At 48.0% G+C, this 17798-nt stretch overlaps 1 protein-coding gene and 1 pseudogene across 2 annotated transcripts in view; both read right to left on the bottom strand.

The window, feature by feature from the left end:
• Nucleotides 1-17798, bottom strand: part of LOC147021196 (uncharacterized) — an 86936-nt pseudogene that overhangs the window by 42208 nt on the left and 26930 nt on the right. The window lies entirely within an intron of this gene.
• The window catches only part of LOC147021195 (uncharacterized), a 103944-nt gene continuing 92922 nt past the window's right edge, over nucleotides 6777-17798 (bottom strand). Inside the window, 2 exon segments of the mRNA XM_085893699.1 lie at nucleotides 6777-12075; nucleotides 14657-15922. Of these exon segments, the coding sequence (XP_085749825.1) occupies nucleotides 14982-15922 (941 nt within the window). The 3' untranslated portion in view covers nucleotides 6777-12075; nucleotides 14657-14981.

The raw sequence follows: 17798 nt of genomic DNA, 5'->3' as shown, positions 1-17798 counted from the left end.
CCGACGGGCATAGCCCTCCCCCAGGGGCCTATCAAGACGCTCAGGCATCGGACCACACAACAAATCGACGGGGCTTCTCAGCTCCCGTCCGTACATCAACAGCGCCGGGCGACAAGTGGTAGACCCATGCTGGGACGCGCGATAGGCCATCAGGAGGTATGGGAGATGTCCGTCACAGTCCTCCTGGTTAGTGGCGGTGAAGCGGGCCAATTGTTGGACCAGGGTCCTATTGAACCTCTCCACCATGCCATCAGACTGTGGTCTCAGGGGCGTTGTCCGTGTCTTTCGAATTTCCAGGAGCCTGGAAACCTCTTTTAGTAATTCGCTCTCAAAATTTCGTCCCTGGTCCGTGTGCAGCTCCTGCGGAATCCCATACCGACATGCAAATCCTTCCACGAAGGCCTTTGCCACGACCCCAGCTTCCTGGCTGGGAAGGGCAAAAGCCTCCGGCCATTTGGTGAAATAGTCCATAATCACGAGGATGTACTTATTACCTTGGCAAGTGGGGGGCAGTGGTCCTAGAATGTCCATTGCCACTCGCTCAAGGGGGGCCCCAACCTGATGTAGTTGGAGTGGGGCCCTCATCCTCCATGGCGGCCCCTTTTTGGCAGTACAGGCGTCGCATGCTCGACACCAGTTCTGTACATCGCGCCCCATGTTAACCCAATAGAACCGCCGGCGGATCCGAGATTTTGTTTTGGTCCTGCCCAAATGGCCGCCGGCGCGGGTACCGTGCACCTGTTTCAAAATTTGGGTCTTAAACCCATCAGGGACTATCACCAGCCAAGAAGTTTGTTCTGAGGGAATCTCCACCCACTTGCGATACAAGATGTTATCCCTCATTTCAAGGGTCCTCCACTGAGCCCAGTATGCTTTTGTTCGTGCTCCGAGTGGGGCGATCTCCTCCCCACTGGGCCTCCTGTTTTCCTGGACCCATTTGTACACTGGCCCTATCACGGGGTCTTCCCGCTGGGCTGTGCTCCACGCCAAATCGCCAAATTCCTCCCCCGCCGTTAGTGGCAAAGTTGGGCCTACCACCCGGGCCGCACGGGCTGGGAGTTTCGGGGAGGCGTCCGCCAATTGGTCCCTCTCCTCATGCCTCGTGCAATATCTGCAGTTTTCTCCCAGACAGGGGTGCCGAGAGAGCGCATCGGCATTCCCATGAGCCTTACTGGCTCTATGGGCCACACTGAAATCATACTGCAGAAACTTCTCCAACCACCTTGCAATCTGGCCTTCCGGTTCCTTGAACCGTAAGAGCCATTGCAAGGAGGAATCATCAGTTCGAACCAAAAATTTCCTCCCGTACAAGTATGGGTGGAAATGGCTCATGGCGGACAGCATAGCCAATAGATCCTTGCGAATAACGCAATAATTTCGTTCGGGCCTACTCATGGCCCGACTATAATATGCGATCAATCTTTCCACGCCCCCGTGTCTGAGACAAGACTGCTCGCAATCCTTCCTGGCTTGCATCCGTGTCCAGGGTCTACATCCCGTCATCGGTGGGGTATGCTAAAACGGGTGTGGATGTCAAACACCCCTTTAATTTGAGGAAGGCCTCCTGGCATTCCTCTGTCCAATTAAATCTCAACCCCTTCTCCGTTAACCGGTGGAGGGGCCTGGCTATCTCCACAAAGTTTGCCACGAAGCGCCGGTCGTACGAGAAAAGTCCCAAAAAGCCCCCGTACCTGTTTAATGGTTGTAGGTACGGGCCACTCCTCCATCGCTGTAATTTTTCCGGGGTCGGTATTCACCCCCTCGCGGCCTATCACGTGTCCGAGATAGGCCACCTCTGTCGCGAATGAAGTGCATTTCTCCGGGCTCAACTTCAGCCCTGCCTGCCTGAGGCGCCCAAACACCTGGTCCAAATTGGCTATCTCCTGGGTAAATGTTTTAGCATGTACCAGGACGTCATCCAGATACACAAGGCATGATTGCCATGGCATGCCGCCTAGCACACGCTCCATCAATCTCTCAAAGGTGGCGGGGGCGTTACACAAACTGAACGGCATCACAGTGAACTGATACAGTCCCTTCCCTGTGGAAAATGCCATTTTCTCCTTCCCCGTCTTATCCATCTCCACCTGCCAATACCCACTCTTGAGGTCAAAGGTTGAGAACCATTTCGAGCCTGAAACGGCGTTGAGGGTATCGTCAATTCTAGGCAGGGGATAGGAATCTTTGAGTGTCACATTGTTCAGCTGGCCATAGTCCACGCAGAAACGCGTGGTCCCATCCTTCTTTTTGACCAGCACAACCGGTGACATCCAAGGACTTCCCGAGGGCTCAATGACACCTGCATTGAGCATCTTTTAAACCTGTTCATCAGCCTCCTCTCGCTTGTTCCATGGGAGCCTTCGAGCAGGCTGACGGACAGGCCGGGCCCCATCGGTGTGGATCTGATGTTGCACCAGGCCCGTACATCCAATATCCTCGGGTGACAAGGAGAAGATTCCCATGTGTCGGTCGACCAGTTTGTATATGGCCTCCCGCTGGGCATCCTCCAAATCTACGCTACTCCGATTTACCATCTCGCCAATGGGACCGGGCCAAGTCCTAATAAAGTCTGGAGACTCCCTCCAGGGCCGGTCCGGCTCGATGTTATCGTCCCTCAGCTCTGCGACCTCTATCATTAGGGTGCAATCTGCCACCTTCGTGCCCCTCTTGATAGTGCGTGGTTCCGTGCTTACATTTATCACCCGAACGGGCATGACTGGCACATCGGTATTTACCAGGGTGCGGCCCACGACTAAACCCGGGGTTGATTGCCCTGCCGGTAGTTCCGCCAGGCCGCAGGAGCCCTGCCAAGTTGGGTGTGCTCGCCACCGGGCCAAGACCACCACCTCGGCACCCGGGGGAATGACCACGGAGTTGGGAGCCTCCAGCTCCACCCTCTCATCCGTGCCCACACCCCCTAATGGCAATTCCTCACAACCCAACTGCATGACCCCTCGGCCCAAGTCGATTTTACAACCACCGGCAGTTAGCACATCCAACCCTATCAGACATGGGTCGCACACCTTCGCCACCCAAACCTCTATCCTCATTTTCACAGTGCCCAATTTAAAGGACACGAAACCACGTCCTATGATGGGGCCGTTGCCCCGGAAGCTAGCTGCAAACTATGGTTTTGCAGACGGTGGATCTCATCCCAACCGTCTACACTCGAATCAAGGACCACAGGGCTGATGATCGTGGCGCTCGCTCCTGTGTCCACAACGTCGTCTACCCCTACCCCAGCAATTTTGCATCGAATTGCCAAACTACCATTGCCAATTTGGCCACAATTGATGACCTGTCGCAGTTCTGAGGGCTCTTCTCCGTCTGAGTCTGCCAAACACCGTCCTGCATGTTCGGCACTTTTTAGTTTCCCTGGGACTGGTGGGGGTGGGGGGGTGATGGTTGGGCCTGGCTATCCCTATCGGCCCGGGGCGGAGTTGATGGTCTGGGGGGCCGTGGCTCTTCCCTTCGCGGGGGCCTTTCCCTGCGCGGGGTGTTTCACTCCCGTTGCAGGTGGTCCCTCGCGCCACAATTATAACACCTCCTCTGGTAAGGTGTTTGCCTCCGGTACGCCGAATTATACCCCCCTCCGTTCCAAATTGGGGTACCCCTGATGGCCCATCCCTCGCCCTTCCTGGGTCAGGCTGCCTTTCCCCAGGTCTCCCGAACCGGCGGTCGAACATGCCCTGCACCATTTTTTCCATTCGCGCTTGGTCGCCCAGGGTCGCCCCGGCTCCCAGCGCACTGTCCTCCACGGGGCCCGCCTGCCGGACTGCCACCGCAAGTCGCCCCGCCCTCCAGACGACGCTTTTGCTGCTTCCCAACAGGCTGCAGCATCAGCCGCCTTCTGGAGGGTTTCGGACGCCATTCGGTTAGCATCGCTCCGACATCGGTACCCCCTATTGCCCGGAGAAAGTGGTCCAGGGCAAGTTCCTCCCGGTACTCCGGTGGGATGTTGGCATGTGCGATCCCCACCGAGCGGCGAATATCGTGTGCCAATTCTCCCATCGATTCCTGGGAGCGTCGTTTGCGCCCACTGAGCTGAGCTTTAACAAGCTCGCTCTGCTGGTCCATGCCAAATCGGTTTTTTAGGGCCGAATAGAGGTCCTCCAGTGTCGCCCCTTCATCAGGTACTGTGGTCAGGACCTCTAGTGCCGCACCATGGAGGGCCGCCGTGAGCTGTGCCGTGCCCTGCACCTGGCTCCAGCCATTGCTTCTGAACATGCAGCGGAACTGGGCTAGAAATGCCCTCAGGTCCGTCTTGCCATCGTACGGGAGCAGCGGCACCCTCGGTTCTTTCGAGGTTCCACCCTCCAGTCCCCGAGGGACACCTGGAAGGGTGGACCCCCAGATCCCAATGGTGCCCCACTCCCGCAGGGCCCGAGCCATTTGCCCGGGGAAATCTACCATCCCCGTCCATGTCTGTGCGTGCTCCGCACCGTCCCGCTTACTCTCCCAAGCCACCGGCCGCGCATTCTGCACCCCCACCGGAACAGTCATACTGGGGGCCCACATTAGGCCAAAAGACCCCGCGGCCTCTACCCCCTCCCCAAACTCGGCATGCACACCCCCACGTCGTGCAACCCTCCTACTCTGTCCTGTGACACCGGCCCCACCTGGGCACGATCCGCCTCGAGGGAGCATATCCTCTCCCCCTGTTCCCGAAGGAGGACACCCTGTTTCTCCCACTGGGTCTCCACACATTTTGCCTGCTCCTGATATGGAGCCTCCTCTCCATATCCTCCATTTTCCCCTCTACTACTTCATTTAATTCTCCCATCTCCCGTTCTCCTCCCTTTTTCGTCACTCACGATAGCTCCCTGATTTTCTCTCTTATTTGCTCCATTTCCCCTTTTACCTGTGTCACTTCCTTATTTGTCTTGGATATTTCCTCCCCGTTGTCCTAAACTGCTCTTTCGTCTTGCCCTCGTATGTTTCTATTCGTTTCCCCAGTTCCACTGTCTTTTTCTTCAGCTCTCCGCTCCATTTCCATTATTATTCCTCATGTCTCTTTCTACATTCGTTCCCCACGGCCTCTATTCCCTTCTGTGTCTCCATTTTTACCTCCTGCCACAGGTTTTCCACCCTCTTCGTCATTTCTCGATGTCTCTTTTCACACTCCTCCTTCACGTCTCCCAATCCCTCTTTTATTTCCCCCTGCTTTCTTTAATTGTTCTATCATCATCGTGTTCCTCTTCATTTCCCCCTTTATTTGGTCTTGTCCTTTTACTTCTCGCATTTCTCTTGCAACCATCACCATTTTTTTCTTACGTCTGCCTCGCCCACCTTCACCGCGGACCGCACTTCTTCTACATTCTTCTTCAACCCGTTCACCCCCACTCGTATCGTGCCGACCTCCTCTTTCAGTTTATCCTGTAGGCCTATCCCCATGCTCTGCATCTCACCCCGCAGCGTTTGTACATTGCCATCCATTTTATTCTCCATTCTACATGCATTTGCATCCATTTTTTCGTTCATTTGTTGCATATTTCCATCCATTTTTTTCGTTCATTTGTTGCATAGTCGCGTTTACTCCCGCCAGCATAGCGCAGAGCTGGGCCATGTCGGGTGCACTCGGCTGAGCCGATTCGGCCAGGATCGGGGGGTTTTGGCAGAGAGGGGGAGGGAGGTGCCATACACCACGGCCGCTGCCGCACCCATTTCGGGCTCTGGGTTTGATTGGGGGAGTTCGTCCTGTACAACCAGCATTTCCTGCTCGGGGATTTCATCCTGGACCATGGATTCTAACAATTCTAAATCCATTTCTACCCCCAGCTCCCGCTCGCCTTGAGACTCCATCTTATTTCTCGTAAGGGATTAAATTTAAATTGCTCGTCATTAAATGGAACACGGAGGGTCGCTCCACTCACCCTTGATCCGGTTCTGTAAATTTAGTTGGAGGCGGGATGGATTTGAATCCCACTCCCGGACATCAGTGTTACGAATTCTGGCTCGCCTGGCATGCGAACGGCCACGTAACTCAAATCGCGACGCGTCGCCCACCGGAACGGACAATTCAGTCATGACCCTCTTGGATATACCGCCAAGGAGCTAGCCACGGGTGGGGGTTTAACCTCACCACAACCCAGTCAGCATTCTACCCGCGCGAAATAGGGTGAATCGCTGAATGTTGATATACCTCAGTACCCGCGTGGGTAGCGTACCGAGGAGTTGTTCCACACCGCAGGTCGACTCCAGACACGAACTGCTTAAGCGGCACGTTCCATGCTGCAGGGATAACCGAGCGGAGTTATCGCCGACCTCGACGGTTCAGATTATTTATTGGGTGTCGACACCCACTACCAATCCCTTACGTGATGCAAGATGGAACTTTCAAATGAAGGAAAGGACGCAACGAAACAACGAAACGCAAATGAGGAAAGGACGCAAGCAAGTAGATTATTACACATGCAGAGTAGGCACGTATTTGCAGCCATACAGTGAAAGTAAGCACGAATATAGTCATGCAGTAAAGGCAAGCAAAAGAGTTACCACCGAATAAAGCAATATACAAGCACTTATTCAGGTTTTCTTAAAAGACTGGTGCCACACACACATTTACACAAAAAGCAAAGAAAAGCCACCCTCATAGGCAAGGGGGGAGACAGGTCCGTGGACCAAATGTACGTGGGACCTGGGTGAGCGGCCAGGTCCACGAGACCGAAGGGGTCTTACCCGCGCCCTTGTGGCGCGATGGCGGGCCAGCCGCAATGTCAGCGTAACGTGTCTGACTCCATGCCCCTGGCGTGGTCGGTGAGCTCCTTTAGGCGTGCGTTGTGCAGGCACGTGTTGGTCGGTCGACACCACGGATGGGGCGGGGAGCGGACGGGGTTACCGGAGCTATCTCAGCGTGGATGGGGGAAATTGTTGATGCTCGGGGTGGAGAGAGGGGAATGGTGGACGCTCCGTCCCGCTAGCGGGGCCTTGGGACCGCACAGACTCCGGCGAACTCTCGCCCCTGAGCCCTCTTCCGCATCCCTTCTTCACTCCGCGACTCGTCCCTCGACCTCAACTCCGAGCTCCGTCCCCTTCGCCGTCCGATCCCCGCAAACACACGACTCAGATGCCACGACCTCCGTCTTCACTCGACCAGGAAGCCCAGCACACGCGAGTCGCCTTGTGCTCGCGTCTTTTTAGACCGGGGGAGGAGCGTGAATGTAAATTCACGGATCAAAACGTGCTTGGAGGCGGGGCCACGCCACCTGACATTCAGCCATTGGTCAGGCAAAAAGGGGGCGTGAGCCTCTCTTGATCCGAATTTCCTCCTAAAAGGAATCCACATGCATCGCGCTTGGAGGCGGGGCCACACCGCCCGACGCTCGCCCATTGGACGGAGAAAAAGGGGGCGTGAGCCTCCCCTGATCTGATTTCCTCTCCCGTAAAGGCATCCATTTGTACTTGCGGCTTGACGCAGTCGGCAACAATCACCGAACGGGCCCTGGACAGCACGACGTTCGGTGTTGACAGGTGGTGTGGTTGATGGTTGTGGAAGGAGAAAGGCGAAGGTGGTGGGGGGTTTTCTGTGGTGGTTTCGTTGTTGGGGGGTGATTGGTCCAAAATAATGATAGATAAAGAAAAATGGCTAACTCAAAGCGTCGCAGCCCGGATGAATCACACATATTCCCTCGAAACAACGGCTGTGGACTAACTACACATGAACTTATCGATATATCAAAGCTGAGGACTTTTCCAGTATATTGCAAATTTCCATAGCCGTAACAATATGTGTGTGTGTGTGTGTGTGTGTGTGTGTGTGTGTGTGTGTGTGTGTGTGTGTGTGTGTGTGTGTGTGTGTGTGTGTGTGTGTGTGTGTGTGTGTGTGTGTGTGTCTTCACACACGTGCGTGAAGGAACCATTTCAGAGAAAAGCGTTTCTTCATGTTTGACTCCTTATTACCATAAGTTGGTGAATATCAGCCACACTCTAATTTTGCGATCCCTCGTGTTGCCTTCCGGTTCGGGGATTTTTACACTTGTTTTTTGAACTTGTCACTGCCAGATGCTGCATCTAACTCATGAAAGCCAAGTTTTCCAAACCAGATTGTTTTTGTTTTTCTGATACATCTTCATCCATGTGCTGCTGTCATATCCCTTCAAAAACACAATCATTATGAAATGATGTGTGAATGCTGAAGAGGCTTTTTGTGCACACGCAGTGTGTGTGTTTTTCAATGACTCAGTTCTACTCAAGAGACTTTTAACCTGGCGTTGCTCGTGCTAAACTGCAATTCAAATAGACTTTTATTCAATGAGCCTCGACTATGTGCATAAAAAAAACAACAAACATAATTTTCAGTGTTTCCACGAGAGAGTGGCAATTGCAAAAATGTGAACCACAAATGTTTTGTTTCTGAATTCAAATCGGACTCACAAATACAGGAATATAAGAAATATCAATGGATGAGAGGTCCCGGGTTCACACCATTTGCTGTTAACTAGTACGTGCCCGTAAAAAAAAGAATAAATAAAGACTCCAACCGCGAGCAACAAACAACAACCACACAGGCCGTTTCCTCGCTCTCGCATGCCCGTACGTGCGTGGCGCGGAAGTTCGCATATCACAGTTACGATGATTCGCAATTTAGGTTTTAATGGCCAATTATTCAATTAGCGCCAACGTATTTTGCCTTTTTGCAATGTCATCGCAAGGAAAAAAAAGAGAAGAGAAGAGAAAAAAATTACTTCCTGGTTCGGAGCATTCCAGCACTCTGATGTTACCGAAATTTATCCACCGTCTCATATGAAAACGATCATAACTTGCGGCATTGTGTTTATCTATAAATGCGCATAAGAAATCGAGAAATTATTAGAATACACGAAGTCATCACTATCCAGAAGTCCGTACGTTGTAATCTGGAATGGGGAACGCGGCTGAGCTTCCCTTCCCCATCGGCCACGCCCACGCAACAACGTGTCCTGTCATTGCTTTGGTAAATAAATGGCCATAACTTGGGAAGCACTTGTCCGATTAATAAAAAACCTTGAAAAGGCACATCCTCAGGGCCCCAGCAATATATCTGGCAAGTTTCAATTAGATCGGACCAGTGGTTGTCGAGAAACAGCGGTGTCACACACACACACACACACACACACACACACACACACACACACACACACACACACACACACACACACACACACACACACACACACTGCTGGAATTATAGATAGATACAATCAGGGAGCGGCGGCAGTGGGCACACCACACACAGATGCTTCTCCTCTAACCAACAGATGCAAAATCTCGTCCAATTACCTCTGCCACCAAAAGTGGAAGGGTATGGTTTCACCCCTTTCTGTCTGTCAAAACCTGGTGTTGGCTTAATGGTTATGGTGGTGGGGTTTGGATCGTCAGGTCCTGAGTTCAAATCCTGCTCAGCTGTTGAATTAATGGCAGGTGGGGTTAACTCAGCCTGTCATCCTTCCGAGGTCGGCAAAATGAGTGCCAGCATGCTGGTATACTATGTCGGAGTGGTGACCCATCCAGGATTGTGCCCAATAGCCAAGGTGACTGCTTAAGCAGCACCAACGCTCTGGACAGAGTATGGTCCCAATATCCTCCTCCTCTCTGTCTGGCTGTTTGTGTGCAGGATATCCCAAAAAGTGTGGACGGATTCAGATGAAGCTTGGTATTCAGATGGACCTCAAGCAACCAAGCTCTCTGCTCTAACTCGATAGATCGCTTAATGCAAGCTGCTGCCAATGAAACAGACATCACCCATTTCACAGAATCCTTCCTCCCACGGTATGTCCCCGACTCATGAGTCCCTCTCTGGCTATTGTTTCCTCTCATTTGATGGGCCTCAACAACACCACTGCGGTGGGGTTGCACTTTACATAAATAACTCGATCTCTCAATACCCTTGCACTGATTGCTCGGGGTATTCGACAGTGCTTGATTTGGCATTGGAAAGTTGAAAAGGTCTATCTACCTCGAATTAGGCTTTGGTGTTTTTTCATATCCAACTGGTGAATGATGAGGGTGAGTGGTTATAAACACTGTAATAAATTATGATTAAATTTTGTTGAGCTTCACCACACACTGAACGATCAATTCATTTACGCATTGTGATTTTGAGAAAGCTTTATCAAAGTAGGCTCATTATGATGCCACCTGGAACACAATTGTTGCATGAACTCTTGGGACCACTTCATGTGACAGTTTAATCAGACTAGGACAATGGAGAACGTCGCCAGGAAAACAGATGGTACGAAGGGGAAATCGCTGGGAAACGTGATACCTCTTCATATCTCTGTTAAACTGGTAAAGGTTTATGTTGCTGGGAAACAGGATGCAGGTTGGGATTTACAGAATTTGGCAGTGCATGGGAAAAAAAACTAGAGGAATTTCAAACTGTGTTGACCTGAGAAACAGAGTGTGGGAGTGTGCAGAGGCTGCCAAACGGATAGAGCATGTGGAAGAATGCAAGGGTGATACAAGTGGTGAAGGCACTCCATAATTGTACCTGCAGAATCCACAAAGCGTCAATGCACATGGCATATATCAAATGGAGATGAAAATATCTTTTAATCGTCTCACATGGAGGATTCACATTTAAATCCAAATGCCTTTCACCTTTCATCTTCCAGCAATGCCATTGTATTTCCGCTCATTCAAAAACTTCTCATAATCTTTCCAAATTTTATGGGATCGAACCAAAGTTTTTTTTCCTCTGCAACCCCATTACACCAGGAATCGCTCCACGATACACCGGAAGACACTGCAAGCTCGTGATTAATTACCCGCAATGCCTGCACGGATGTGCACCCCTCGGGACTTTCGACGACAATTGCACAGAGTTTTAAAAGTCAATTGTTATTCTCATATTTACCAGAACCGAGAAGATAAAACCAACCAACACCACCCTCATATCCACCTTAATATAATGTTAATAGAGTTTTATTACTTTTTGGCCAATGCCATGCTGAAAAATTGTCATAACCTCTTGGTCTCGTATGCACTCAAGATCATATTAGGTTGAACAATATCTCAAGCTTCAACACTTTCTATCTTTGAATCTTATTTTATTAAGATTTCGTAAGTACATTGATGACTTCCGTCATCTCTTTGTGTGTTTGTTTGTTTGTGTATTTGTGTGTGTGTGTTTGTGTGTGCATTTGTGTGTGTGTTTGTGTGTTTGTTTGTAGGCACGATAACTCGAGAACGGAAGAAGCTGCCAATGTCAAATTACACCACGCGATTCAGGAGGGTGATGGCTAGTGCTGATTAGATTTTGGTCAAAATCGGTCAAAGGTCAAGGTCACAGTGAGGTCAAACATTCGATTTTTGATGGTTTGGTACAGAATCATCGTACAAACTTCTGGTTTGCGTCGCTACCTTCTCGAGAGACAGCGTTTAATAGACAAGGTCAGAGGTCAAGTTGACGATTTCGTAAGTACCAGTCTATGACTGCTTGTTTATTTATTTTACATTTCATAAATGCTCTTGCAGGCCAAACACTGATCATGTGAGTTGACTTGTATTCAAACACATCTTGAATTCATGAAAATGAATTTCCCACAGGGATTATCGGCCCTCACCTTATCTGCTCTGGAAAACCGTGTCGACCATCAGCCCACTCTGCAATCACGCTCCTCCAGGTCTTAATGCTTCTGCCTCTGGCTTGCTAAATTGTCGAAGAAATTCTCAATTCCTCCTGTACATTTGAGTCATTTATTTAAACAATAAAACATATGCAAATGAAAACAAGCACAACATATCGATATGGAGAATTCAGAGGCACCTCAATAAGCAACAGTCTTCCTCTGGTTCTAAAGTACATTGGAATATTGCATTCATACATCGCGTTCAGTGAGATGAAGTCTGTTTTTCTTTCCCAGTTGATGACACCACCCTGACATGTTCAGGGTTCCAGAAAGAGATCATTCACAGCTTTGTGGCAGCAGCCATCTGGAGGTCAGCCTAATTTTGAAGGGCCAAGGAATATTTATGAACTGAAGGTTGACAGGAATTTTGTATGATATTCAGAGATCAGAGAGGTGAGTTCAACCTCGGCACAGAATGACGTCATCCCATCTTGGTGCTTGGATGGATCACATATGGCTCTGTGGTCTGGATTGAGAAGATGAGGGAAAGATTTTAAATCTGAAGCTAACAAAAGTGTAAAATCACATCTGGATATTTCCTTGAACCAGCATTCCATTGGAGCTAGAATAATACCTCCGTCCCGACTTTCAGACACCAATATAATTCTATAAGGTCGTTGAAAATGCATATATATATATATATATATATATATATATATATATATATATATATATATATATATATATATATATATATATATATCTGTGTGTATGGCTCACAAAGTGGGGACACATACTGTTACACAAAGGGCAAACAAACAGTTTCGGGAAACATGAAATGCAACCATTATGTTAATCTGCATGTATTCAAATCGCTAAATCAAATTTTAACACCTGCAGCATGTCCGGTTTTAAAGTTACCACTGAATATATATAAAACACTGTAAATACACGTTCGAATTTCGAGCTTGGCGTCAGCGTTATGTACGGAATCAGATGAATAAAACAACATAAATATAATATTTTTGGATAAGAAACATAATTTTTACTCTGCCTTTTAAAACAGGCTCAATCTGTGACAGGAAAAAGAAAAAAAAAACATTTTGAGAGAGTCCGATGTTATAAATTCCGAAAAAAAAAACAGACGAGTTCAGTAGCAAAGAAAGCTACACTTGTAAGCAAAAAATAACGTTAAAATCGAATCTATTTCTTTCGAACTTTTGAAAATAATCACTTTAAACATGAAAAGAAAAACATAATTCTTACCTCTCGGATCCTCACGAAGCACCAAAAAAAATTCTAGCGTTGGTTAAAATGAAGAATTATCAAACAAATGCGAATCACCTCGTTCGGCTCGGTGTCCTCACGCTGGATTCGTACGTTACAGCTCTCGCAAAGACATGGACACGAAGACAAACGCTGCGCTCGACAGTGAATGGAAATGTGATGACATTTTTGCAAGTGCCAATTATATCCATCAATGGGGAAGTTTGCAAGACGCAAGATTTTATAATGTTTGCGTTATTTGCGTCCGACGAGAGATGATGATTCATACATAACGGAACTGACACGAAAATCAAGATGGAATTACTTGCGGCCTGAAATTTATTTTTCTGATCACAATTTTGATCTATATTTTTCTGCTGTTAGACTGTCATATTTCCATAAAATTAAGGGAGATTTGGAATACAAATCACAAGAAACATTATCAACACTGGACTCCTTATTTTTGTCGATGCAGTGGACACGAAGCGTTATGTACGAATCCATTATTTCATCAGATGGGGTAGATTCCAGAAAACCCGAATAGGGAGACAGAACATCATCAAAACATAAAAGACACCAAAGTTCACATTCTGAGTCACCACACTCAAAATAACTGTCACATAAGAAACGTACAGTAAAATAAAAAAATTTTACCAATCAAACTAACATTTCTAAGGTTACAATACCCATATTCTGTTGCATTAATTCATCTTTAATAAAACAGGGAAATGGAGAGTTTGATATTGTCGGTTTCTACAGGTTCCCCAAGATGTCCACTTTCATTTCTGACCATTGAGGGTTTGTCTAAATACCTCATAATAGTTTGATGTGGAATTTCCCACAAACATACCACAGCATACCCACTTTGTGAGCCATGCACTTATTATAACAAATACATGTTCAAGCACATAGAATTTAAATAATCATGCCATATTTGATTACATTTTTCATTGAAGGTAAAAACACATTTACTTTTCAATCAAGTGTAATTGGCAATATTTTATTGGATTCGCTATATATGCTAGATATCCCTTATTGTCAGGTTTTCCGTGTGTGTGTGTGTGTGTGTGTGTGTGTGTGTGTGTGTGTGTGTGTGTGTGTGTGTGTGTGTGTGTGTGTGTGTGTGTGTGTGTGTGTGTGTGTGTGTGTGTGTGTGTGTGTACACACAATGCGAGGCTCCACAGCACGAACCAGCAAACCGATTTCGATGAAACTTTGCCAAAATATGCAATATGTGCTGGGAATGTGCGCGTTTGAATTTCGTTGCATCGGAACCACCCGTTGCCGTGCAGCGGCCGAAAAACCGCGTGCAGTATTTTAAATACTTGTCCTTCAGTTTTGAATGTAGAGAAACGAGACTTCGGAATTAAACACTTCGAGATATTTAGAAAATTTTACTCGAGCCGATTTTTGATTGAGGTTTTATTTTTCAAATGGTAGTCCTTCAAAATCAGATGTCTATTCACCATCATTTTTCATGAGGGGCTTCGGAAAGTGGACGTGGTTGATGAAAAGTGGGAGTGGCGTAGCAAAGTGGAAGTGGTGTAGCAAAGTGGGCGTGGCCTATGAAAAATATTGTGTGGCTCAGGAGTTGTGGTCAAACAAGAGCATTGAGAGAAGTTTATCGGGTTTTCCGTGTGTGTGTGTGTGTGTGTGTGTGTGTGTGTGTGTGTGTGTGTGTGTGTGTGTGTGTGTGTGTGTGTGTGTGTGTGTGTGTGTGTGTGTGTGTGTGTGTGTGTGTGTGTGTGTGTGTGTGTGTGCAACGCGAGGGTCCACAGCACAAACCAGCAAACAGATTATTTTTCAAATGGTAGTCCTTCAAAAATAGGGTGTCTATTTACCGTCACTTTTTATGAGGAGTGCCAGTTGGCAAAATGCGCTACAGGAAAAATTCTTGCCAGGCAGAGGAACAATTGTATGTGAACCAATGCGTCTTGGCAATGAATCTTTGTCGGTGGATTGGTCAGAATGAAAAGCATCGTATCCAGCGCTTTGATCCGAGTGAATCCCTCGTCGCCTACCGGCTTGTTAATATTTTTATCACCCTCGAACCCATGATGCTAATTCTGGAGACATTTGCAGACGACTCTTTGCTGATTATTTTTTGCAATATTTTGTGTTGTCCCTGGGGGCCTTCTTCTATTCCGAGGTATTTGTACGATGCTTCTATTTTCGGTCATGTATTATCTGTTCTTTTTGCATGGATTTTGGATGCTCTCCTGCGTGGAATCTCATATCTATTTTCAAATCGCCTTTTTGAGAGAAACCTTAATCACAAATGGAGCATTTGTCAGGACGCTCTCCTGTATGGGTCCTCAGATGTATTTTCAAATTGCCTTTATGAGAGAAACCTTTATCACAAATGGAGCAATTGTAAGGACGCTCTCCTGTGTGGATCCTCATATGTATTTTCAAATGGCCTTTTTGAGAGAAAGCTTTGTGACATACAGAGCATTTGTGAGGATGCTCTCCTGTGTGGATCTTCATATGCATTTTCAAATGGCCATGATGAGAGAAAGCTTTGTCACATATGGAGCATTTGTAAGGATGCTCTCCAGTGTGGATTCTCATATGTATTTTCAAATAGCCTTTTTGAGAGAAAGCTTTGTCACATACAGAGCATTTGTGAGGACGCTCTCCTGTGTGGATCTTCATATGTATTTTCAAATTGCCTTTTTGAAAGAAGCCTTTGTCACATACAGAGCATTTGTAAGGATGCTCTCCAGTGTGGATTCTCATATGTATTTTCAAATTGCCTTTTTGAGAGAAACCTTCATCACATATGGAGCATTTGCAACGATGCTCTCCTGTGTGGATCCTCACATGCTTATTCAAATAGTCTTGATGAGAGAAACCTTTTTCACATATGGAGCACTTGAAAGGACGCTCTCCTGTGTGGATCCACACATGCTTTTTCAAATAGTCTTTATGAGAGAAACCCTTATCACATATGGAGCACTTGAAAGGTCGCTCTCCTGTGTGGATCCTCACATGCTTATTCACACCGCTTTTTCGAGAGAAACCCTTATCACAAATGGAGCATTTGTAAGGACGCTCTCCTGTGTGGATCCTCATGTGCTGATTCAAACCGCCTTTTTGAGAGAAACCTTTATCACAAACAGAGCATCTGTGTGGGTATTCTCCTCTGTGGGTCCTCATGTGTATTTTGATGTTTCTTGGTGAAGTAAAATCTTCATTGCATATATTACACGTTTGCCTTTCGATCACCTTTTTGGGTTTGTTTAAAGGAATATTGATCTTTGTGCTGTTTTCACCAGATGTGTATTTGTAGTTTGAAGGTAGTGAGTCTTGTTCTTGGGATTGTTTCTTCAAAATAGACATCTTCTTCACTATCAAGTTGCTCCTGGACCTTATCTGTCCAACTGGACTCCTTGATTGTTCTGCAAAAACAAAGGAGCAAGAAGTTATTTTACCTTTTTTCTGTCAAACTCGAAATGCAAAATATTTCACAATTTTGAAAATTTTATAAACCCTCAATTCAAAAGATTGAATGTTCATTTTGTAGGTTTCTGCTCACCTGTTGCAGAACAGACAGGACTGCCATTTGTGAAATGAACAATTGAATCTTCCTTTGCAGAAGGAAGAACGGGTTTTTAAATTTTTAAGAAAGATGAACCGTTGTGTCGACTGGATTCCACATTTACAGGATATACTGTTGCGGACCGGACGTTGGTCACGAGCCCAACGGTGAGATGGAGCAGCAGGGTCGACTCCACAGAATGCCCGGAATTTAGATCGTACTTCTTCGGAAAACTCTGAAGAATACGGGTCCCTTATCGGACCATGAAGCGTCAATATTTCTACCACGTAGTGCAGGGTTACTTGCCAATTTTCAAAATACCTAAATATCCACGTGGCGATTTAACGAGTCTCCACACCCTCGACGGCACCCGTACGGAACGAGCCGCTAGCGCACTCGAACCGCCTGTAACCTGAGCAGATGGTCACCAAGGTGCCATCGGTCCAAATGTCCCCTTTACAGCGGCACAACGGCCTTGCTAATCCTCCAACACGCAGCACGCTAAGCCAATGGAGGAAAGTACATGAACGAGCTGATACATTTCACAAATGGAGATATTTATTAACAATAGGGAAAGGAGGGGAGGACGAAAGGGCAGAGTTATCCGAATATTGATAAGCACGTATGTACAGCAAGGCACTTAACAATTCATTACTTAGTGGACTGGCCCCACACACACACACACACACACACACACACACACACACACACACACACACACACACACACACACACACCCAAAAGAATTGGACCGAAATTGGTCTATATTGAGGCCTTCAGCCCAGATGGAAAGGCGGGCTGAAGACCAGAACCTGCCTCGGACCTGTCCACCTCGTGTGGTCTTCAAGCGAATTCGGACCGGGCACCAGCCAGGGCGAGCTGAATCCAAGCACCGGTGAGCCGCGATCAGCCTCCCGAGCTCCAGCGGACACTCTCACACTCCAAAACACGCGCTGGCGAAGACGAGGCGCCGATCCTTCCAAACCCTCCCGAGTCGACTCAGCCAACCCACCACCAACTCCACCCAAGAAGCAAGAAGAACCAGGAACACGAACCAAGAAGAAGCTAATTTCTGTTTCTCCCTTCCATTTTTATTCATCCCGGGCACGGCTCGCTTCCGTCGTGGCTTGTTCGCCGTCAGTGGGGGGCCGTCGCACCCCATTTCCCGGAGCGCCCAAGCGAATCGAAGGGTGGGGCCAGACGTTTCCCCCACTTGGCGGGCTGCCAGGCGAATCGAAGGGTGGGGCCAGACGTTTCCCCCACTTGGCGGGCTGCCAGGCGAATCAGTGGGTGGGGGCTTGACCTTTCCCCGACTTGGCGGGTTGCCAAGCGAATCGGTGGGTGGGGGCTTGGCCTCTCTCTCAGCGCGTGGAGAATGCCGGGAGTAGAGGGTTTTCGTTGGTGTTGTTGTTATCGTTGGTGTTGTTTTCATTGTTGGTGTT

The sequence above is a fragment of the Eptatretus burgeri genome, chromosome 8 (genome assembly GCF_056783735.1).
Source record: "Eptatretus burgeri isolate ZD-2024b chromosome 8, Ebu_testis_v1, whole genome shotgun sequence".
Classification (NCBI taxonomy): domain Eukaryota; kingdom Metazoa; phylum Chordata; class Myxini; order Myxiniformes; family Myxinidae; genus Eptatretus; species Eptatretus burgeri.
The sequence above is the reverse complement of the archived record's forward strand: the minus strand, read 5'-3'. Positions and strand labels throughout refer to the sequence as shown.